Here is a 23,393-nt window from a genome sequence, read left to right as displayed (position 1 = left end):
AACTCGGCTGGGTGTCTGACTTTTAAGTGATCCCTTCCCCGGGATGAGGCCGGATTCTTTCCAGCCTCATCCCGATCCGGGCGAGGCTCCCACTGGCAGGGCGTGGGGCTGGCTGTCCGCGCTAATGACAGGGCCCGCGGCCTGTGGGTGGCAGCAGCGGAGGAAGCGGGAGGGATCTGACTATTTCGGGACCAGGCACACCCACTGGCCCGGGCCGGGGTTGGCCGGTCTTCCCGGCCCCTGGCTCTGCCTCCTTCCCGATCCCCAGGAGGGGGCGGGGAGGGACGCGGGTTGGCGGATCCGGAGGGCGGGGGCGCTGGCCTAGGGGGCGGGGCGGTGTCCCGGGCCCACCCCCGTCCTCCACCCACCTCAGTCCATTCTGGTCCCTACACTGCACCGCGCTCGGACCCGGGGCCGCCTGCGCTGTCGCTGCTCACGTGAGTCCCGCGGTGCCCCCTCCCGCCGCGCTGCCGGAGGGGCATGGACTCGGGCCGGGACTTCCTGACCCTGCACGGTGAGTGTCGGGCCCGCGCGAGCGGGGAGATCCTGCAGGGGCCCACGCGGGGAAAGCCGTTCCGCGCACTGGGTAGGGGATCCCAGCTCCTTCAGCCGCCTCGGCAAGGCCCCCGGACGGCTCCTTGCCCGCTTTGCTGGGCTGGGGAAATCTCAGCCCGCGGTTCCCAAATAGGAACCCTGGGTGTTCCAGGCTTGTCCCCAGACCTGGCCCGGGAGGTCGGGAACGGTCAGAAGACTTCTTCTCCCTTGGGGTCTCCCCCTTGTCCGGGTCTGTATTCCACGGTTCAGATCGCTTGAAGGGACCGAGGGGGAAAGGAAGCAGCATCCACGAACCAACCGACTCTTCCCCGCCCGGTGCAACCCATCCTTAGAGGTTCCTCAAAGTCCAGGCGTGCCTGGACCGCGTCAGGCCGCGCGGGTGTGGCACGGTGAGGGTGTCAGGGGGTGGGGCGAGGAGGTGTCCAAGTTTGGCTGAGATCGGGCCCTGCAGCCTTAACTGCCCAGCGCAGAAATCGTAGTCAGCGACCCTCGGGCTTGGAGGAGCAGTCTGATCTCCGCATCGGCGCACCCTCCCGGTGAGGGAGAGCCAGGTCTCAGCTCCAGCCGCCGGCCGCTCCATCCTTTGTCCAGCGAGCTTTGTTTTCTGTCATCTGGGCCAACTACTCACCCTATCACTGTCCTTCCTGCAAAGAGGGGAATCTGGACTCCTGACTGCAAGTTCTGGAGGCCTCTGAGAGGGGAGCGGAGGGGAGCAACTTAGCTTCTTTTTGCTTCAGGTGGGGAACTAACCCACATTTGGGGGGGGCCTTTGTACTCCTGTTCTCTCAGAGCATATACCAGCTCAGCAAACCCTGCTCCTCTCACACCAATCACTGCTCAATTATATATTCCTCTCTTTTTCAGTGCCCTTGGAGTTGGAGTCTTTAGGTTCCACGACCCATCCATCTAAACCATTCAAAGATGGTAAACAGCCTTCCGTCCCTCCACTCCAGTCCCCCGAGAGTTGCAGCCAGCAGTCAGCCCTCAATCTGTTTTGCGTTTCTCTGTTGGCCCAGACCTGGTCCCCAGAGTCCATAGAGACCAATAGCCAGAGTTTCTCAAAGTCATCTTGTCTAGCTGGGTCATGGAATCCCTGCCCCTTCCTCTGTTCCCTCTCTCCTCCCCCAGGCCAGAGATGTCCTGAGTGCTCCTGGCAGACTGGTGGGAATGGACCCAGGGCCACCTGCGCTGGACAGTTCTGTGTTCTCTCTTACCACCCATTAGCTAGTGCTGTATACCCTATGGACTGCCACCCATTCTCTACCCACCTCACACTAAGACCTTCTTAAAGACCTCTGGTTGTCTCTGACACAGCAGCAGCCTGGCTCCTGTTGGAATGGCCTCCATCCCAGATATCTTGTGTCTTTGCTCAGCATTTCTCCTGGGGGGCAGTCCTGGTATCTTTTCCAGCAACAAAGACACATGGAGGGTCAGTCAGAGGCTCCCAGACTGGTGGTATGGGTTTGGCCACCCTGGCTCATCCTGTTTGGGACCAGTCTTCTGAATGCATGACTCAGTCCAGCCCTTCTTCCAGGGATGGCATAACACCGAGACTCCAAACTGTCTTCCCTTAAGGCCCCACCACTTCTAGCTCAGCATCCCAAGTAACCTCCATTAAGTGCCTTCTGTCCACATTGCAAACAAGATGGGGAAGCAAGACCTGTTAAGGAGAATTGATGGTGAGAAGGGTGGTACTGTACCCCATGCTGTTCCAGGTTGTTGACACTTTGATTGGAGAGTTTGCATCCCCTTTACAGTGTGTAGCACAGCATTAGATGTGCTGCTGGACCAAATTTCTAGTGTGGAAAGTTAGGGGTCTGCAGCAGGAATGCCCTCTGAGTTCCCTCCATTTGCCTGACTCACCTAGATATGAAATGTCCCTTTTTTCCCAGAAGCAGTTTACACAAAGGCATCAATTCTGGAAGGAAAATACCTGAGTTTGACTTGGCTTCTTCAGAAAATCCTTTAATTACCCCATCTGTAAAGTGGGGGATAATATACCACCTGCCTCATAGGGTTGTTGTAAAGATTGAATGAAGCATTATCTATAAGGCAGTTAGAATTGCACCTGGTACTCAGTGCTATGGTGTGTTTCTGCAGGATGACCTTCCCCAAGTTGCCAGTTCCAGTGAGTTGTTATCTACACTTCTTTGGGAGATGATGAGGCACCATAAGGTCATCCCTAGCTAAGGAAAGTATGTCCAGAACTGAATGCAAGAACCAAGGGGCTCTTTTTGCTGCCCCGGAAGCCCTCCAACTGATGTTACAGTTCCTATCTTCTTCTACCCACCCTGATTTCTCTGCTGTCTTTATTTTGGCTGGACCTAGACTAGCTTCTCCAGCATGTTCCCAGATGTACTGAAAAGGCATGACCCCTGAGGTCCCCCTTTACTGAACACATTCACCTCCACTAACTTTTCCTATACCTGAGCCCTCCTGTCTCACTGCAAGGACAGGCATTTGTAAAAGTGGAAGGTAGAGGAGCTTCATCTTGGTCCCAGGAGATCTGAGCTCAAATTCTAGTTTTGCTTCTATTTGTCTCTCTGGGCTCATTTTCTCATCCATGGGGTGGATAACAATGCATATTTCACAGGGGATGTCATAAGAATAAAATCATGCATTGGGTGTTCTAGGTTGCCTAAAAAGCAACCTTTTGGTACCCCAGAGCAAGTTGGGGTGACCAGCTCACCTTAGCCACCCCTCAGTTATGTTTCAAAGCTATCTATCCCTGGGGTTCCATACTCACATTACAGACACCCAGTTATTTACACTGCTCTTAACCTCTTGGTGCCATAGGCCATTTTAGCAGTCAAGTAAAACCATTACACCCTCTCAGGATCATGTTTTTAAGTACATAAAATAAAGCACATAAGATTCAAAGGAAACAAATTATATGGAGGTGTGATTCTATCCACAGGTCCTTGGGAGGTCCTGCTTCCAGTAAAAAACCTCTGCATGGTTACTCTATGACACCAGCTACTGTTATACTCTTCTCCTCCCACTCCAAAGGAAGAATAGGTTTTTCTGTGTCCATATTTCAGTTCATTTGCACTAATGAAACTTGCTCATTATTTATTCTCTGTGGTGTGACTTAGGCAAGTCACTCTGCACTTCAGTCTGTTATTATTGCTGTGCTTTGCCAGTGACTCACTGTTGTTGCAGTGAGGCGAATCGGGAACTCTTCAGAGGCTGAAAGTAAAAAGAGGAGTGACTCAGGCCTCTGGGTGGCGTCCTGACCTTGGCACACAGTAGGGGTTCAATAAATAATTGCTGGGTGAATGAAAGGGAAGTTGTGATGCGGGTTGAAAGGACCCACTGTTCCCAAGCACACTGGCAGCCCAGTTTTGTACAAAGTTGCAGCCGTTCTCATCTATTCATCAAGACAGGCCTGCATTCAAGGCAAGCCTGCGTTAATGGGCTCTTTTAAAGTCAGCATGTTTTTTTTTTTCTTTCCAGAATGCCATTTGCATCTGGCTATACCTTGGGGATTACCCCACTCGGATGGGGAAACTGGGGGAACGGATCCGCCTAAGGATCACAAGTGAGGCAACAGCAAAATAAGTCACAATGAACTCATTGAGTAATTGAGATACAATATTTGGCGAGCTCGGTTGCCTGGCCCCGCCCCATTCGATTCTCTGTAGCCCACACGATTCCCCTGAGCCGCTCTGTTCCCCCCTCCCAGACCTGGTGTCCTCTGCCAGTGTCAGGGCTGGAGTAGGACTTCCCGGCTCAGCCCCACACTCCTCCCATCCCTGGCCGGTCCCAGCCGCCAAAAGCCGGGGTTCCGCCCCTCCCCGGCTAGACACCGCCTCTCCAGTGAGGATCCTCCCCGTCTCGCTCCGCCCCTGGCCTGCTTCCTGGAAGGGGTTCTGCCTCCACGTCGCCTCCTGGGCGGTGGCTTCCTTGCTGGAACCCCGCCTTCTGGGCTTGCCTCTTCCCGCGTCCCAGATCGCCTTCACTTCGGGGGCTTTGCCAAAGATGGGCTTCCTAGCCTGGCGCGGTGGTGCACGCCTGCAACCCCAGCGCCTGGGAAGGCTGAGACGGGAGGATCGCAAGTTCAAAGCCAGTCATAGCAAAAGCAAGGTGTTAAGCAACTCAGTGAGACCCTGTCTCTAAATAAAATACAAAATAGGGATGGGGATATGGCTCAGTGGTCAAGTGCCCCTGAGTTCAGTCCCCAGTACAAAAAAAAAATGAATAAATAAAAGATCGGCTTCCTGGGCTGAGTTGGTCCCACTTGTGCCTCCCCAGCTCGACCCCTCCGCCTGTCCTCCTGGGTTCGGGTCCCACCTCCTCCGCCTACTTTCGGCTCTCGCTCTCCACCTACCAGGGGCATAGACCACGCCCCTCCTGGATTGGCCCCGCCCACCTGGGCTTGGCTCTGCTCCTTACGGCCACGCCCCTCCGAGCCCAGCCCCACCTCTTTGGTTTTAGTTCCGCCCCTGAAGGTTGGACTCTCAGTGATTCCTCCTGTTGGAGCCTGCAAGGCTTCTGAATCAGATTTCACAGTGTCAGAGGTACACTGTAAAGCGACATGCAGTGCCTGGGGGTCCCAAGCCGGAGATGGAGCCGGAGCCGCTCCAGGGAGCTTTACCTGCAGGAGCAGAGCCTCAAGGTGGCGGCACTCAATGGGCAAAGGCTGGGTAAGGGACACCAAGAACATTGAGAGCTGTGGGGAATGGGAAAGCAGCTGGAACAGGACACAAACTACTTGTCCCTGAGCTTCCAGCCTTTGATTGCACTTGGAGCCTTTGTTTAATTCTTTTGTGGGGGTGTTTGCCGTGGTGGCACGTGGGGATGAGTACTGTGGGGATTAGTTACCCTTCTGATCTAACTCAGCTCCCCCAAAGTTTTCCAACCCTTGTCACCCCCACTCCCTCCTGTGTATAAATTTCTGAGACATCACTGGAGATATGACCCAGTGTGTAATTGATATGACTCTGTAATCCAATGAGATGGTCCAGGTATGTCCGTATGTGACATGCGACAGTGGGTAACTCAGTGGTGACTGAGTGATGATCACACATGTGGTACTCTGGGGCCACTGTGTAGTGATGATGGTGTGTAATGCTGTGTAACCAAGTGTGTGACACTGTGGTGCCAGGGGTGTCTGCGTGTAACCAACTGTGACGGTGTATGATCTTCTGTGATACTGTGCAACAGAGTGTGACTGTGTATGATAGATGTGACAGTGGGTGACCCAAGGTGACTGAGTGATTCTGTTATTCTGTGTTATGGTGTGTGTATGGGTATATCTTTTCTTTTCTCTTTTTGGATTTTCTGATGTTGATACTCTGTGGCTGTGTGACTCTGAGTGGTGGCTGCATAAAATAATGTTTCGTAGCACTGGCCCTGTGGCCTGCTCCTGAGTCCTGACTTCACCATGCAACTTCCTTCAAGCTCAGTTTCCTCATCTATAAAATGAGACTAATGATACTGCCTTCCTCTTAGGATTGTTGGGGGGATTATATACTCGTGCCAAGAACAGTATCTTATTCAAATATTAACTGTTATTATGGTGGCTGCTATTATTACTGCTATGATAATGATGTTCTAACTCTGTATATTATGTGGCTGTATGTAACTAAGGGTAACACTATGCAACTCCATGTGACAATGTATAGTTTGCTGGGGGGGGGGACAGTGTATCATGTGTGTGGCTCATTGTGTCTTTGATGTTGTATCTGGCGGTGTGATTGTGATAGTGTATCTGTGTGGCTATGTCTCAGTGTACTGCTATGGATTCCAGTGTGTCTTCAATATGTATCACCCTAGGTACATGGGCAGAACTCATAGCACCCCCTGGGTTCCCACTGGCAACTTCAGCACCATCTGTGCCTTCTATATGCCACCTCCTTAAGGCAACTGGCTTGGGCAGGTTAGTGAAGCCACAGGGTAAACCCAAGGCCCCTGAGCTCAGTGCTCCTCCCGGCCCTCCTACAGGCAGAGAAGGTGCTACAGCTGAGTGGGTTGGGCTTGGTAAGGGGTGCCACATGCTTCCTGTGTGCTAAAGGAGCAAGGAAGGTGGGGCATAAGCCCAGAGGGTACCCACTGAGGCTAAAAGATGGAGATACCTGCCTAGATTTCCCAAGGGCCCAGAAGGCAGTGACCGTGATCTTTCTGGAATTATCAAGGTCCACCTTGGGACTGAAGTCTCCCTCCTGGCATCTGTGTCTGCAGCTGGGGACTTATCTCTGCCTGACTGCGGACAGGGCCATAGCCTGGCTCCAGGACAGGATGAGCATGTCATCTCTTCATGGTGTTTTCCAAAATAGGAGGGTGGGGCTCACCTTCTACTTCCTGACAACCCCCCATACCCATCTGATCTATTAGCAGTGGCTTGCCCTGATGTGTACCCAGCTTAGGGAGTGGGGTACTGGCAGATGGTAAGGAGGTGATCCTTTCAGCTGTAGATAGAACAGCCTTAGATAGAAGAGTGAAATCTCCCAGCAGAGGGCAGAGGTGGCTGTCTCCTCCGACACCCTGGGAACTCCCTTACTCTCCCTCTTGTGTTTGGCTGGCCATATACAGCCCGTGGTTTGGAACATTCTGTAGAAGCCCCCTTCTCCTCCACTAGCCTCCCCTTGGGTTGGAGAGGAACTTCTCATGCTAAGGCACAGTGTTTTCTGGAAGTGACTGGACAGACTGGACAGGTATGGGAAGACACGTTAGACTGTTGTTTCTGAAGAAGCCCAGGGATGCCTCCCCGGTCCAGCACTGCTCTCACCCCAGGGCTCATGGGGGAACAGAGGGACAGAGAGAGGAGGAGTTGCCTAACGCCACAGGGGAGTGGGAGTGAATGTTAGCACAGGGCTCGGTCCCTACTAAAAGCAGGAGCTTGGGAGGGATAGAGAACGTGTGGGTGGCTGAGACCTGGGGAAGTTGTTCAGAAGGTTCTGCAGGCCCTGCAGATGTGTGGGACAGGCTACCTAGGGACATGGGACATGGATAAAGTGGGAGAGGATATCAGAAATTGTGAATCTGGGCTCAGAGAACAAAAGTCTATGGCTTGATGAGGGCTACCCAACATAGGTCTAAGCACAAGTCCCTCATTAGACTTGACCTTTGGGGGTCCCTGATGCCACCACTCTGTTGGAGTAGCAGTACCAAGATGGATGATAGGCCACATAGTTTAGGAAGAAGTGAGGTAGCCAATCAACTTTGAACAGAGATGGCTGCTGAACTCCACGTGCACACACACACACACACACACACACCCCATACACAAACACACACTCACACACGTATAGATGTAACTATATATTAAACTGATGGGTTATTAAGGTGTGGGTTGCAGATCTATTTCATCACAGTTGGCACAGGATTTGCTTGGGACTGAGGGCTTCTGAGAAACCAGGCTTGGTGTCCCCATAGTGCCTCCTGTCAGGACCTGTAGGACAGAAGGCATTGCATCTTTGAGAACCTGTGCTTCAGGCCAGCCTGCATCTCTGAGAGCAGTGGCAGAGTTGAGCAGAAGGTGGGCCAGGCCACCAGGGTTCTGGGTCCTCCCTGTGGGCTCTGCACGAGTCCTTCTGAAGGGACTGCTCTGTGGTTTGTTTCTGTACCTCCAGGGCCCCCAGACCCGGCGCCCTCAGCAATGGGGGTGGAACAGAAAGGACAAGGGCATCCCAGCAGGCCAGACACAGGCCACAGTGGGCTTATCATTCTCTTATGGGGAAAAGGCCAGAGACCTGCTCAAGCAGACTCTAGTCGGGGGTCAGGGTAGCAGGGAAGAGGGTGGCAAGTTAGGCACAAGGGTCCTACATTGACCACAGTGTCCACACCAAGAACCACATTGTGGTTGTCTCCACAGACCTGGGCTTCATCTCACTTGAAGTCAGAGCTCCTGTATGAGATGGGTGGTATTATTATCCCATTTTATAGACGGGAAAGCAGAGGCCCAGCCACATGAAGTCACTTGTTCAGGTCACACAGGGGTCAGGTAGGGTGCCCAAACCCAGGCACTAATTATCCTGGGGCCACTGGAGTTGAGAGGTTGTTTGGCTCCATGGTGCCCTGGGGTCCATTTCCATCTGTGTCTGCTCTCTCTCCCCGCTGTATGGTCTGATCTTTTGATCCCAGATTCTTTTGGTCCACTCTAATCCCTACAGGTGACCAGGAAGGGCCCATCATTTCCTAAGGTTCTGTTCCTCTAGGAACCAGTGCTTCTTGAATTAGTTGCCCCACCCTTTGCCCAGTCAGCTATGGGGGACAGATCTCAGTGTGTGGGTATGGTCTTGGGTGGGCAAGAGTCCTGTGGTTTGCATGACTGCCTCAGCTGCTGTTGGAGGTGACTCCCGCCCGGAAGAGGCAGGCATGGGAGGAGGCTGGAGTGGGGGATACGGTGGGTAAAGAGAACTGAGGAGGAGGCTGGAGAAACGTGGGCTGAGAGGGTCCAGAGGTGGGCATGGCCAGTGTGGAGCCAACGGCAGCAGGGACCCTGGTGGAGGAGGTGTTACCTTTCTGGTGTTGACCCCTCAGGCCTGCAGGATGACAAGGACCTACAGGCCCTGCTGAAGGGCAGCCAGCTCCTGAAGGTGAAGTCCAGCTCATGGCGAAGAGAGCGCTTCTACAAGTTGCAGGAGGACTGTAAGACCATCTGGCAGGAGTCTCGCAAAGTCATGAGGTCCCCAGAGTCACAGCTGTGTGAGTATCCTGGGTCACAGGGGAGGGGGCAGAGTATGGATGGGGTTCAGTGGGAGGAGCCAGTGAAATCACTTGTAGAGAATCTGAGGTCCAGTCTGGGTTGGAGAGGGCAACTGTGTACTCAGGACCACATGCTAGAGTTCCTCAGGTGGGGACGCATAACCCAGACCAGAGAAGGGCAGAGCCAGGCTCAGCAGCAGGGAGGGAGCTGGACAGGGTTGCTTGAATCACAGGTATCCTCCAAGTGTGGGAAGAAGGGAAAGTTGGGCGAGTTAGCATTCCAGGTGTGGTAGTTCAAAAGACAGGCCCAAAGTCCGGACACAGATAAGGCCCTTCCGGGTATCAGAGCCCAGGGTGTGAGGTGGGGCCACAGGAGGCAGATCCTCTGAACCTGGAGCCATAAGAAGTTGGGGTGGAGCAGGGCTAGGATACACAGAGAAAGGCCACTACTGGGGCACTCCCTCAAGGAGGATGTGGGTGTGAAGGCTTTCTGGAAACTTCTGAAAAGGCCTAAGAACCCAAGGCTTAGGCCGCAGATTCTGTGAAATGAGATGTTCTTGTCTACATTTGTACTTAGTGGAGAAAATGTTAGATGAATTCCACCCAATAGAACGATCTGCAATGAAGGAAACGTTATCTGTTCTGTCCATTATGGCAGCCACCAGCCACACGTGGCCGTTGAGCCCATGAAGCATAGCTAGTGTGACTAAGGAACTGAGTTTTAAATCGTATTTCATTTTACCTAAATTATATTTAAATATCCACAGGCAGATCTAGTGGCTACTCAATTGGATAGTGCAGATAGATCATTCCAGTCTCTGGGCATATGGATGGGGTCACTGGCAAGTCTGGAGAGAGCAAGACTAGACTTGGTGACTAGAAGGTAGGAAAGGTTCCACCCACGGAGAGGGCTTCTAGTAGGGTGCCTTTAGGGTGTGAGTCATGCAGGTCTCTGAGTAGGGCAGGGCAGGGTCTGAGGGGGATCGAGCTCTTCTGTGTTCTCAAAAATCTCCCTGAGCCTGTGTCTGCCCCAGCCCAGCCTCCTGCTTTCTAGTACGGGAGTGACGCCCTGACCTTGCCTCTATGGCGCCAGACAGGCTCCTTCACTGGGCTCCTGCCCTGATACAGGGTTTCCTGTTAGAGGCTAGTGGGGGGTGGGGGGGTGGGAACAGGGATCTTACACTGAGAGCCCTGGGAATTCCTTGAACCCCGCCACCCCCACCTGCCAATACACTTACATGACTCCCAGTGTGGCCTAGTGCTTGGTGGGGAGCCTGTGGGACAGGGGTCAGGTAGAGGAGTAAGAGACACAGGCCCTTCCAGCAGGAACCCCCATCTGGGCTGGTGAGACCAGAATCTCATACTGGGACAGCCATGAGCAAAAAGGCAGGAACAGCATTCAGGCAGGTGACCCCGTGTGAGCAAAGGTGCACAGGTGAGTCTGAGGGGCTGTGCCCTGAGAGGAGGTGCCGCTGGAGTAACAGGGTCAGGAGGACAGGTGCTCTTGGGTAAGGAGCATGGCCCCAAGAGGCTTTCGTCCAGGTCAGACACACAAGACAGGCCTCCTGCTGAGCATGCCTGTTGGTGCTCCCTTCTCCGGGTGAGCAGTGGGATTGTTGTTCTTACCTGTTCTTGACCCCTGGGGAAACTGAGGCCAGGCAATGGAGGGCTGGCGCATCTCCCATTTCTCTTTGGCTCTGGTTTCTGCTCTCTGTCTCCCTGTGGTCACTGGTTCTCAGCAGAGAGGGTGTTATCAGCAGTGGGGACAGCTGGACTTTATCTCTGGGCTTGGGGGTTTCCATGCTGTAGGCTTCCTGTTTTCAATCCCAGCTGGGGGCAGCTGCAGCTATACCTGCTGTGGGGCCTCATGGGGAACCTCAGGATTAAGCAGGGGTATGCTCTGCACCCCAGATGGCTGGGGCTCACATGTCCCCATTCCTCAGAGCCTGTGGCCAGGGTTAGGTACCTGCCACGCATGTGGTCGGCAGGTGGCTAGGAGGCCCCTGACACTCAGGGTGGTGTTGGGCTCAGGGAAGGACAGGCAGGTCTTCCGTCAGAGGCAGTCTAGGACCCAGCATAGATGGATGAGTGTGGCTCAGGATGGGTGTGTGGCAGGATCCTGCCTGGATCCTGCTGCTGAGAGGCTCAGCATGCGCCTGTCTAGTGGGACTGGTTCTCTGTGAGGCCAGTGGCATGGCAGGTACCTAGGGTCTTGTCTCCCCCTGAAGTTTGGAAGGCTAGGCTCTGACAGAGCTCTCTCTGGCTCCGGAGGGCTGAATTTTGTAATCTCTCAGACCCTTGAGGACACACTTCATCCTGCCTCTTGGGATTCTGGAGGGCAGGGCCTTCCTGCAGCCCCTCAGAACACGTACAGACTCAGGACAAGGCTTTGATACACTTCTGTCCCTGTCTTTGGCCCTCTGTCCCCACACCCCAGGCCAGGGCTGACTAACAGCCCCAGTCTCCTAAATGGTCAGGAGAGGGGCCTGGAAGCTCTCATAGTAGTGGGGGAAAGGACAGGCCCAAAGTCCAGCACAATCAGGAAGGTGCATGACCCCTCCCTCTCACAGGTGTCAAGCTCCAGGGTGGCCTCCCTCTCCCCATCCCAAAGACCCCTGCTCTACCCCAGTCCTCTCCCCAGGGCCTACCCCTTGCATCACCGAGTTGGGGGTTCCGGGGTCCCGCTTGCCCTTCCCCCTCTGAGATCTCTGTCTCTGTCTCTCCCTGTGCATTTCCACTCTATGACTGTCTCATGCTGTCTCTACCCCAGTTTGTCTTTCTCCCACTTTTTGTCCCTCCTCTGCCCTCCTGTCCTCCTCCCTTCCTTCTCTCTGGACTCAAGGCCTCAACCCTGGTCCTGGTGGCGTCTCAAAGCAGTTCCCCCCGCCCCCGCATTGCAATCTTGGTCACATCAGAGGCAGGGACTGACCTCACGGCATGCTCTGCCTCCACTACCACCGTACCCCTCTTGCAGTCTCCATCGAGGACATTCAGGAGGTACGGATGGGGCACCGCACAGAGGGACTGGAGAAGTTCGCCCGAGATGTGCCCGAGGATCGCTGCTTCTCCATTGTCTTCAAGGACCAGCGCAACACACTAGACCTCATCGCCCCGACACCAGCCGACGCCCAACACTGGGTACTGGGTCTACGCAAGATCATCCACCACTCGGGCTCCATGGATCAGCGACAGAAGCTGCAGCAGTATCCTCTTGGTGGCTGTGAGTCCAGGCCCGGCCTGTGGACAGGCTGTAGTTGTCCCTGGGCAGCCTGGGCATGGAAGATGGCTTAGTCGGTTGTGGCTGCTGTAACTAAATAGCATAGTTTGAGTGGCTTAAACAACAGAAGTTTATTTCTACTATCTGAAAGCTGTAAGTTGGAGGTGAAGGGGCCAGTAGGGTCGAGGCCTAGGGAGGGCCCTCTCCTGTGTTTGCAGATGTGTGCCTTGGCAGTGCGTTCTCACGTGGCAGGAAGGAGACTAGGGCTCTCTGGTGTCTCTCCTGTAAGGGTACTAATGCCATCTTAAGGGCTTCACCCCTTATGACCTTATCTACACGAATTACTTCCCATCTCCAAATACCATCACACTGGAGGTCAGGGTTCAACATATGACGTTTGTTGTCTAAATGTCAATTCGGTCTATAGCAGAAGGGAATAAGGGAAGGTGCATGGCGCCTCCTTTGGTCTACTCTGACCCAAGGCCAGACAGATTTGGAGCCCCTGACACTCCCTAGAGCCCCTCTGTAAAGCGTGGAGATGGGAGATCGGGAAGGCTCAGGGGAGCAGCTTAAATCAGTGGGAGACTTCGTGTGGGGAGTTCTAATCATGTTTTCTAGAGTTACCATACTTATCACCTCTGGGAATTGAGAGACTGTGGTACCTACCTGTGCGCTGTTGTAGGCAGTGGTCAGGTTCCCCTGAGCCTGGTGTTCAAGCCAGCTGTGGGCTTAAAGTAACTTCAAAATCTAGTTGCACAACAACATACTAGTGTATGATCCAAAGTGCTCAGGCTTCTGTCACATAAGGATCTAGGTAGAACCAGTTCAGCCTCCCCCCTTTTTAATGACAACTTTATTGATGCATAATTCACAATCCATGCAATTAACCTTTAACACGTTGAACCTGATTCAGTGCTTTTTGGTATATTCACAGTTCCACAACCATCCTCACAATCAATTCTAGAACATTTTTATCACTTCAAAAAAGAAACCCTGTACTCTTTATCTGCCACTTCCCATTTCCCCTCAGCTCCAGGGGTAGACAGCCACTGATCTACTTCCTGTCTCTGTTTGCCTGTTCTGGACATAGCATATAAGTGGAATCACACAGTCTTTTGAGACTAGCTGCTTTTATCTAGCATAATTATGTTTTCAACTTGCATCCATGTTGTAGCACGTATCCATAGTTGTTCCTGCTAATATTCCATTGTATGGATATGCCATGCTTTATTTATCCATTCATCAACTGATGGATATTTAAGTTATTTCCATTTTGTGGCTTTTATCTAATTTGCTCTTCACACGGTAGAATAAGTTTTGTGTGGACATATGTTTTCATTTCTCTCAAGTGAATTCTATATTTAACCTTCTAAGGAACTGCCGAACTGTTTGCCAAAGAGGTTGCACTAATTTACATTCTCACCAGCAGTATGTAAGGGTTTCAGTTGTTCACATCCTTGACAACACTTGTCATTTGAACTTTGTGGTCCTTCCTTTTCATAGCTGAATTTTTATTTTTTATTTTTTTTTTGGTACTGGGCATTGAACCCAGGGTCACTTAACCACTGAGCCACATCCCTAGTCTCCTTTTGTATTTTATTTAGAGACAGGGTCTCACTGAGTTGCTTAGGGCCTCACTTTAGTATATTCACATACTCAGGATCCTCCTGCCTCAGCCTCCTGAGCCGCTGAGATTACAGCTGTGCACCACCACACCCATCTGTGTTGAATGTTTTATTAGAGATACTCTTGTGGATGTGAAGTAGTATCTTATTATGGTTTTCTTTGCAATTCCTTGATGGCAAATAATGTCCAGCATCTTTACATGTTTATTGGCCATTATATTTCTTCTTTGGAGAAATAGCTACTCAAATCCTTTGCCCATTTTTATTGTTGATGAGCTCTTTTTAAATGGATCTACTTATTTATTTATTTATTTTGGTACTGGGGATTTAACTCAGGGGCACTTTACCACTGAGCCACATCCCCAGCCCTTTTTTATTTTTTTTTTTATTTTGAGACAGGGTCTCACTAAATTGCTGAGGGACTCACTAAATTACTGAAACTGGCCTTGAACTTGGAATCCTCCTGCCTTAGACACCAGAGTCACTGGGATTACAGGCATGCCTCTAGACCTGGCTATTTATTTTATTTTATTTATTTATTTTTAATGTATATTTTTAGTTGTTGATGGACCTTTATTTTATTCATTTATGTATATGCAGTGCCGAGAATCAAACCCAGTGTGTCACACATGCTAGGCAAGGGCTCTATGATAAAATACCCACAATGTAATACACATACCCTCTTAACCATTTTAAAGTGTACAGTTCAGTAGTGCTAAGTATATTCACATTGCTGCATAAGCAGCTTCCAGAGCTCTTTTTGTTTTGCAAAACTGAAACTCTATATCCTTCAAATGAAAACTCCTCATTCTTCCCCTACCCCCACTCCTGTCCCTGGCAATCACCATTCTATTTTCTGTTTCTATGAATCTGTCTACCCTAGGTTCCTCATATAAGTTGAAATCAGACAATTTTTGTCTTTTATGACTGATTTATATCACTTAACATAATGATCTCAAGTTTCATTCATATTATAGAATGTGTTAGAATGTCCTTTTAAAAATTTTTTTCAGCTGTAGATGGACTCAATATCTTTATTGTTTTTATTTATTTTTATGTGGTGCTGAGGATGGAGCCCAGGGCCTCATGCATGCAAGGCAAGTGCTCTACCACTGAGCTACAATCCCAGCTCCTAGAATGCCCTTTTAAAATAATATCCCATCGTATGTATGTGCCACATTATGTTTGTTCATTTATCTACTAATAGAACTTGGATTTTTGTCTTGCCTTCTGGCTGTTGTAAATAATACTTCTATGAACATGGGTGCACAAATAAATCTCTTTGAGAACCTCTTTCTATTTGGGGGATATATATCTACAGGTAATATTGCTGGATCACATGGTAATTTTATATGCATTTTTTAAAGGAATTATCATAATGTTTTACACAGCAGTGGTACCATTTTACATTCTAATCAACAGTGTGTAAAGGTTCCAATTTCTCCACATCCTTGCTAATACTAGTTTTTTCTGCTTTTTTTGTTTTTATAGTGGTATTATCCTAATGAGTGTGAAGTATGATCTCATCATGGTTTTGATTTATTTGCATTTCCTTAATGATTAATGATGCTGAGCATTTTTTCATGTGCTTTTTGTCTGTCTTCTTTGGAGAAATACCTATTTAGACCCTTTGCCCATCTTTTGATTGAGTTGTTTGTCTTTTTATAATCAAGTCGTAAGAGCTCTTTATAGATTCTAGATGCAAGTCTCTTATGCAAATAATTTCTCCCATCCTATGGGTGCCTCTTTCCTGATGGTATTCTTTGAAGCATCAAGTTCTTAGTTTTGATAAGTGTAGTTCATCTACTTTTTTTTTTAGTTATTTGTGCTTATCATATTGAAGAAGGCTTTGTTCAAAGTCAAGAACATTTTTTTTCCTATTTTCTTCTAGAGTTTTATCATTTTAGCTCGTACATTTAAGAATTTGATCAATTTTGAGCTAATTTTTGTATATAGTGTGAGGTAGGAGATGCAGTTTCTTTTTTCTTTTTATATGTCGATAGGCAATTGTTCCAGCACCATCACCCGACAGGAGCTAGTTGAAAAGAGATTATTCATGTCCCATTGAATCGTCTTGGTATCCTTATAAGAAATCAATTGACTGTAAACATGAGAATTTATTCTGGACTCTCGAGTCTTTTCCATTTGTCTGTGTATTTACACTTGCACCAGCACCACAGTGTCTTGGTTAGGTAATTTTATAGGAAGTTTTGAAATCGAAAGTGTGAGTCCTCTAAAATTGTTCCTTTTTTTTCCAAAATTACTATGGTTATTCTAGGTCTCTTGAATTTCCAAATGAATATTAGGAAGAACTTGCCAGTTTCTGCAAAGAAGCCAGCAGGATTCTGATACGGATTGTGTGTGAACTTGGAGAGTATTTCCAGCATAGCAATATCAAGTCTTCTGATCCAGGAACATAGATGTCTTTGTATTTGCTTATATCTTGTTTCATTTCTTTTTCTTTCTTTCTTTCTTTTTGGTACTAGGACAATTTTTTTTTGTGGCTTTTCGCAGGATAAGTTTTGCACTTTAAAACTTTTTATTTCAAATTATTTTATTCATTTTGATGCTGTTGTATATTGTTTTCTTAATTTCCCTTTTGGATTGCTCATTGCTACTGTAGATGTAGTTCCTTTGGAGGATACATTTATGAAACCTGTTAGCTTCCTTTTCTGTGTGCTTTCCAGCATTTGAAGAATTTTAAGCATTTTTTCATAAGGCTACATCTGCCTGATTTTGAGCTTTCTAAAAAGCCCAATTCTGGGGTACTTTTTCCACAGTCATCCCTCTTGTATAGCCTCTTTCTTAGACATCTCATGCCCTGCAGCATGAGACCTCAAGATTGTAAAGCCGTCTCTCCTGCTGAGTAGCCTTCAGCTCAGAGAATTTGTGGACTTGATGGTTTCATTTGGCATTCTGCCATGACTAATATACATATGTGTGTGTGTGTGTGTGTGTGTATATATATATATATATATATATATATTTTTAACATATAAGTTATATAAAAATATATACATATAAGTAAAATATATATACATATATGTGCATAAAAATTGGATCTATATATATATGTAAAATTTAGAAATTATGGATGTTAGAATGATGTTTGAAAGAACCTACAAGATGCACCTCCTCCAGAAATTGCCAATTGCACTCTCCTAATCTTTTTTTCTGCGTTTGAATTTGCCTAATGATGACTTTGCCAAAAATAGTAGAGATCATACATTTGTGATGCATTTGCAGTGTAACATTATATCATAATTATTTCCCTAGTGAAGTCCCCATAGATGGCTTTAATTACTATAATATTCCACCGAGTAGATGCATTCTAAACTATAAATCTATTCCTGTAATGCTGGAAATTTATTTTAGTCTTTCACTAATATGAATAACACTTCAAAGAACTGTGTTCATAAAAACCTTCCAGTATTTAGAATTTTCCTACCAGTATTTAGGATTCCTAGAAGTGGAATGAAATGATCCAATAGTTGTTTTAGTCTCTTTTTCATTACTGTAATGAAATACTTGAGGCTGGCTAAGTTTATAAAGAAGGGAGATCTATTTAGCCTACAGTTTTGGAGACTCAAGGGCATGGTGCTGCTATCAGCTTGGCTCTGTTGAGGTCCTCGTGGCTGATGGCATCACAGTAGTGGCCTGGGAATAGATCACATTACCAGACAGGAGCTAGAATGAGACTGGAGTCCCAGAAGCTCTTCCAAGGGCACATCTTCAGTTGACCTACAGACCTCCTACCTGGCCCCACTTCTTAAAGGTCCACACTACCACCTCCCATCATTGCCACCCTAAAGACCAAGACCCCGCCATGTGAACCTTTGGGGGGACAAACCACATCCAAACCTCAGCAATATTTTAAACCTTTAGCTGTCCCTAGATGACTCTCCTAAAGGTTGTACCCATTTACCTTGCCCAAGCCATGGATGAGTACCCACTCCACTGGACCTTTACCTGCACTGGGTATTATGTTTGCAGAAGCCTAGTTTATATTTTATATTTGAAAAAGCTTAGTTTATATTTTCTCATTAGTGTCATCATATTATTTTCTTTTTAATTAATCTTTTTCTAAGCCTGTGTTGTACAAGTTTCCTTTAGTCTGCCAAATAGATGAGTTTTTACTTATTTGGTTGTTAGTTTTTATTTATTTATTTATTTTTGGTATTGGGGATTGAACACAGGTCCTCGTGAATGCTAAGCAAGCGCTCTATGACTGAGCTACACCCCCAGCCCCCATTTCTTCGTAATTCCTTCTAAAACCGTGCTGCTGGGTTTTTTTCCACAGTGTTCTACCGTGTTCTTCTACCGTTCATTTTTTTTTTCCTACTGAAGCGAGGTTTCCTCTTCTTTGTTCTATTTAGTACTCTGATTTCTGTGGAACGTACTGGGCAGCTTCCCCCTTCTCTAGTTCCTCAAGGTCAAGCAGGAGAGGGGCCAGCAGTGGGGACAGGATTGCCCCAATCATTAGAACTTAACCTGGGCTTGGCTCTGCATGGGATGTCCCCATCCTCTGACCTCTGGCTGAAAATTTGCTGTTTCCTACAGAGGAAACAAGTCCGCGTCAGGTTGGCTGGCAGTTACATACTGGACACCAGAAGCACCTCCTTTGCAGTGTTGGGGACGGAGCTATTGCACGCTTTGTTTGCTTTTTTTGGTATTTTTTAGCTTGTCTACTATGAGCCTTTTTTAATATTTATTTTTTAGTTTTAGGTGGACACAATATCTTTATTTTATATATATGTGGTGCTGAGGATCGAACCCAGTGCCTCGTGCATGCTAGGCAAGCCCTCTACCACTGAGCCACAACCCCAGCCCCTACTGTGAGCCTTTTTTTACATTAAGAAATTTCTTAAACATTTTGAATGTTTCAAAACCAGCCAACAGAACAGGAATCCTTGATGGGAAGTAGTGTTTTCCTCCAGAGAGGCCACCAGGCCTCGCCCTACAGTGTGGAACACAGGAGCTACCCAGACCGGTAGGGAGACGTGGGCAGCTTTAGCTTGAACCTTGCTGGGCTCTTGGGTTCTTTCCTTACTGCTTGCCCAGCTGGATTCACTCTTGCTTACGGAAGGCTGACAAGAACAAGGACAACAAGATGAGCTTCAAGGAGCTGCAGAACTTCCTGAAGGAGCTCAACATCCAGGTGGACGACAGCTATGCCCGGAAGATCTTCAGGGTGCGTCTGGGTCTACGGTGGCAGTGGGGTCCTGGGTCCCCATCTGTGGCCTGCTCTGAGCCCCGGCTTCCTGCTGTCCTGGCTTTGCAGGAATGTGACCACTCCCAGACAGACTCCCTGGAGGATGAGGAGATTGAGGCTTTCTACAAGATGCTGACCCAGCGGGAGGAGATCGACCGCGCCTTTGCTGAGGCTGCAGGCTCAGCGGAGACGCTTTCGGTGGATCAGTTGGTGACCTTCTTGCAGCACCAGCAGCGGGAGGAGGCAGCAGGGCCAGCGCTGGCTCTCTCCCTCATCGAGCGCTATGAGCCCAATGAGACTGGTGAGGGCCTGGCAGCCCCAGGGCCACTCTGCACTGGGAGACACCTAAGGAGACTGCAGACAGAGAAGGGGGCTAAAGGGCAGGGGTTCTCAGCCAGCCTCAGGGCGCTTGGTCAATGCTTGCCTGACCCATGAAATCAGGCAGATGGGGGAGAGGACTCCAGTGTCACTTCCTCAGTTTCCCCTTGATTCCTCCTTCAGGGGGCTTTGAGGTCCTCCTCCCCCAAGAAATAGAGAGGTGACTGGAGAAGCCAAAGCAATTCCTGTCCCTTCATGTCCATTCTGGGCCCACCTTTGAGATGTAACTGGGCAGAGAAAATGGAGCCCTTTTCCAGAGGGCACTCCTGTCTGGTGCATGGAGGGGATGAGACCCTGTCCTCAAGGGCTTCAGGGTTCCAGGACAGAGTCAGAGAAAGTGACAGAGCCTCACTCTGTGGTCACAAGTCTCTGGCTGAGAGCCTCAGACTTATCCTGCTTCCCAGAACTGTGGAGGACCAGCTCAGGATGGGCAGGCGGAGGGAATAGAGGGTCCCTTTTCCAGATTGGTGGGGAGCCAGGAGGAGGTCTGGGGCAGCCACCTCTGACGGTCTCCTCCCTCCCCAGCCAAGGCGCAGCGGCAGATGACCAAGGATGGCTTCCTCATGTACCTGCTATCAGCTGATGGCAGCGCCTTCAGCCTGGCGCACCGGAGGGTCTACCAGGATATGAGCCAGCCACTCAGCCACTACCTGGTGTCCTCCTCACACAACACTTACCTGCTGGAGGACCAGCTCACAGGGCCCAGCAGTACCGAAGCCTACATCCGGTGAGGTCCAGGGAGGCCTTGTGGGCGGGAATCAGGAGGGGAACCCAGAACAGGACCTAGAGGGTCCTAGCCACCACCCTTACCCTCAGGGCCCTGTGCAAAGGCTGCCGCTGCTTGGAGCTCGACTGCTGGGATGGGCCCAACCTCGAGCCAATCATCTACCATGGCTACACATTCACGTCCAAGATCCTCTTGTGCGACGTGCTCAGGGCCATCCGGGACTATGCCTTCAAGGTAGATGCTGAGCTCCCGGGGGATGAGGAGGAGGGGCCTAGGGGTGGCCAGCCTGTCCTAACATGCCCTTGGGCCTCCAGGTGTCCCCCTACCCGGTCATCCTGTCCCTGGAGAACCACTGCAGCTTGGAGCAGCAGCGCGTGATGGCAAGACACCTGCGCACCATCCTGGGGCCCATGCTGCTGGACCGGCCACTCGATGGGGTCACCACTAGCCTGCCTTCCCCCGAGGTACGTGGTGGGGATGGGGGTGCCCAGAAGAGAGGGCAGGGACTGACTGGGAGGCCAGGGGGGTCCTGATGAGTTGTCTCTTCGTCTCTAGCAATTGAAGGGGAAGATCCTGCTGAAGGGGAAGAAGCTTGGGGGGTTGCTGCCCCTGGGAGGGGAAAGCAGCCCCGAGGCCACGGTTGTGTCGGACGAAGATGAAGCTGCAGAGATGGAGGACGAGGCAGTGAGGAGCCGAGTGGAGCACAAGCCCAGGGTTCGAGAGGGAGCTGTGGGGTGGGAGGCCCTGGGGTACCTCCTTCCCCCGCCCCCTGGGACATTAGCCTTATCTCAGTTCTCTGGCTGCCATTCAGAACCTCTGCCCCCTCTCTCTGTCTTCCTCTGTCTCTCTGTGTCTGGGCTTCTGGCTCTCAGTGCCCACCCCACCCCAACCTCTGACTCTAACCCGGGCCTCCCCACGGCCCCCAGGAGGACAAGCTCAGGCTGGTGCAGGAGCTCTCCGACATGGTCATTTACTGCAAGAGTGTCCACTTTGGGGGCTTTTCCAGTTCTGGCACCTCCGGGCAGGCTTTCTATGAGATGGCGTCCTTCTCAGAGAACCGTGCCCTCCGAATGCTCCAAGAGTCAGGTGAGTCCCTCTGCAGGCAGAGGGTGCGGGCCATCTGTCTGACCATCTGGGCCAGCCAGGGCCAGGCCTGGCTGCTCTGCTCGTGCTCAGGCCTGGAGTTGGGGCTGCCTTCTCTGTTACCAGAGAGAACTGGTGGGAGGGCCGTGGGTTCCCTGGGAGGCCTCCACTGCTGACTGAGCCACACCTCCCCTCAGGAAACAGCTTTGTCCGTCACAACGAGGGGCACCTGAGCAGGATCTACCCAGCCGGGTGGAGAACAGACTCTTCCAACTACAGCCCCGTGGAGATGTGGAACGGGGGCTGCCAGATTGGTATGGGCTGGCTGGGGTTGGAGGACACCTGGGGAGGGTTTCAGCCCAGAGCCTTGAATGCCCCACAGTGAGAGGTCTGGGGAGCTGAGCAGGGCAGGACGCAGGGGCTCATGGAACTGGTAAACTCTGGAAATATCTCCCCACTAGCATCTGGAATCCCGTCATTAGCGTACTAGCCCTTTGAGTTCTGACACCAGAAGCATAATATAACCCATTAACAAGTGGTCAGTATGCTGGGTCAGTTAGAGTGGAGAAGGCAGTGGGCATTGGAGTGGTATTGGGTCCTGGCTTCTTACTGTGCAACCCTAGGCCTCAGTGTACCCGAGGAGGCTGGCTCTAGGGCCCTGAGGTCAGCCCAGCCTGTGAGTGCTCTGTCCTGCTTGTAGTGGCCCTGAACTTCCAGACACCTGGGCCAGAGATGGACGTGTACCAGGGTCGTTTCCAGGACAATGGGGCCTGTGGGTATGTGCTGAAGCCTGCATTCCTGAGAGACCCCAACACCACCTTCAACTCACGCGCCCTGACTCAAGGGCCCTGGTGGTCCCGGAAGCAGCTCAGCATCAGGGTATGGACAGACCCAGGAGGGACCCAGTGCCCATGGACCTCCCTGACCCCCATCACTTCCATTCCTGAACTCTTCATTGTCCCCCACCTGTCCTCAGGTCATCTCTGGACAGCAGCTGCCAAAAGTCAACAAGAGTAAGAATTCAATTGTGGACCCCAAGGTGACAGTGGAGATCCATGGCGTGGGCCGAGACATGGCCAGTCGCCAGACTGCTGTAATCACCAATAACGGTAAGTCCTGGGCCTCAGCCGGGCCCAGCTCCTGGTAATGCTGGTGGGCATGCTGTTGATACGGTGCCTATCCCCCAGGTTTCAACCCGTGGTGGGACACGGAGTTTGAGTTTGAGGTGGTTGTGCCTGAGCTGGCGCTGGTCCGCTTTGTGGTGGAAGACTATGACGCCTCCTCCAAGAATGACTTCATCGGCCAGAGCACCATCCCCTGGAACAGCCTCAAGCAGGGTGAGTGTGTGGCGAGGGCAGAGGACAGCCTGGATGGGGTCTCTCTTGTGTAGGACTTGGATGTGCCATGGCACACCCTCCCTGAGTGACCAGAACTCTCCTTCCTGCCTGCCAGGGTACCGCCACGTCCACCTCCTATCTAAGAACGGAGACCAGCATCCATCAGCCACCCTCTTTGTGAAGATCTCCGTCCGGGACTAGGCCTCTGGGGTCAGGTGGGGTCCACCCTGAGTCCGTCAGGCCCTCTGTCCACACCTGGAGGCAGGGCTGGTGTGGCTGCTCCCAACCTCCACCGCGGAGCCAGAGGTCCCTGAACGGCCTTCAACGCTAACATACTGTCTGTGCTGCTGCCTCTCTGGGGTTCCAGGAGCTGCCCCGGGCCCTGGAACTGTCCTCATTTCCGTTAGCAACAACACTGCAGCCCTCTCCGCCCTCTGGCCAATGTTAGGTCAAGGGTTTTTATAAAAATCACAGTAAGACTAAGCCTGGTGGTCTCCCTTTCTGGGATATAAAATCCCCCGTGAAGGGCATGTCCCTTCCCCATGCTCCTAGGGGTGGTCTGGAGAGAGCAGCAAGAAGCACACTGAGAGATCTGGGTCTGAAGGCACAC

General features: G+C 50.8%; 1 protein-coding gene across 2 annotated transcripts; it reads left to right on the top strand.

Moving 5' to 3' along the window:
• Nucleotides 1-378: 378 nt before the first annotated feature.
• Nucleotides 379-23,266, top strand: Plcd1 (phospholipase C delta 1). 2 transcript variants are annotated; one of them, XM_076869095.2, is made up of 15 exons: nucleotides 379-514; nucleotides 9,040-9,204; nucleotides 12,179-12,407; nucleotides 19,108-19,237; nucleotides 19,328-19,559; nucleotides 20,162-20,363; nucleotides 20,453-20,597; nucleotides 20,678-20,827; nucleotides 20,919-21,077; nucleotides 21,290-21,449; nucleotides 21,644-21,760; nucleotides 22,147-22,325; nucleotides 22,423-22,555; nucleotides 22,634-22,783; nucleotides 22,899-23,266. In XM_076869095.2, exons 1-15 carry the CDS (start codon nucleotides 481-483, stop codon nucleotides 22,982-22,984), a joined length of 2,271 nt encoding a protein of 756 aa, XP_076725210.1. In that variant the 5' UTR covers nucleotides 379-480; the 3' UTR covers nucleotides 22,985-23,266. The 2 variants fall into 2 exon arrangements, with proteins under 2 accessions (XP_076725210.1, XP_076725209.1); XM_076869094.1 differs by lacking the exon at nucleotides 379-514 and adding an exon at nucleotides 5,093-5,201.
• The last annotated feature ends 127 nt before the right edge of the window (nucleotides 23,267-23,393 follow it).

Source organism: Callospermophilus lateralis, chromosome 1 (genome assembly GCF_048772815.1).
Source record: "Callospermophilus lateralis isolate mCalLat2 chromosome 1, mCalLat2.hap1, whole genome shotgun sequence".
In the NCBI taxonomy this organism is placed as follows: domain Eukaryota; kingdom Metazoa; phylum Chordata; class Mammalia; order Rodentia; family Sciuridae; genus Callospermophilus; species Callospermophilus lateralis.
Note: the sequence above shows the minus strand (reverse complement) of the source record. Positions and strands in the feature narration are given on the sequence as shown.

Coding starts and splice junctions, on each gene's coding strand:
- Plcd1 (XM_076869094.1), top strand. CDS start 5,093: ATGCAGTGCCTGGGGGTCCCAAGCCGGAGATGGAGCCGGAGCCGCTCC. Junction 9,205..12,178: donor GTCCCCAGAGTCACAGCTGT/GTGAGTATCCTG, acceptor CCCCTCTTGCAG/TCTCCATCGAGGACATTCAG. Junction 19,238..19,327: donor ATGCCCGGAAGATCTTCAGG/GTGCGTCTGGGT, acceptor CTGGCTTTGCAG/GAATGTGACCACTCCCAGAC.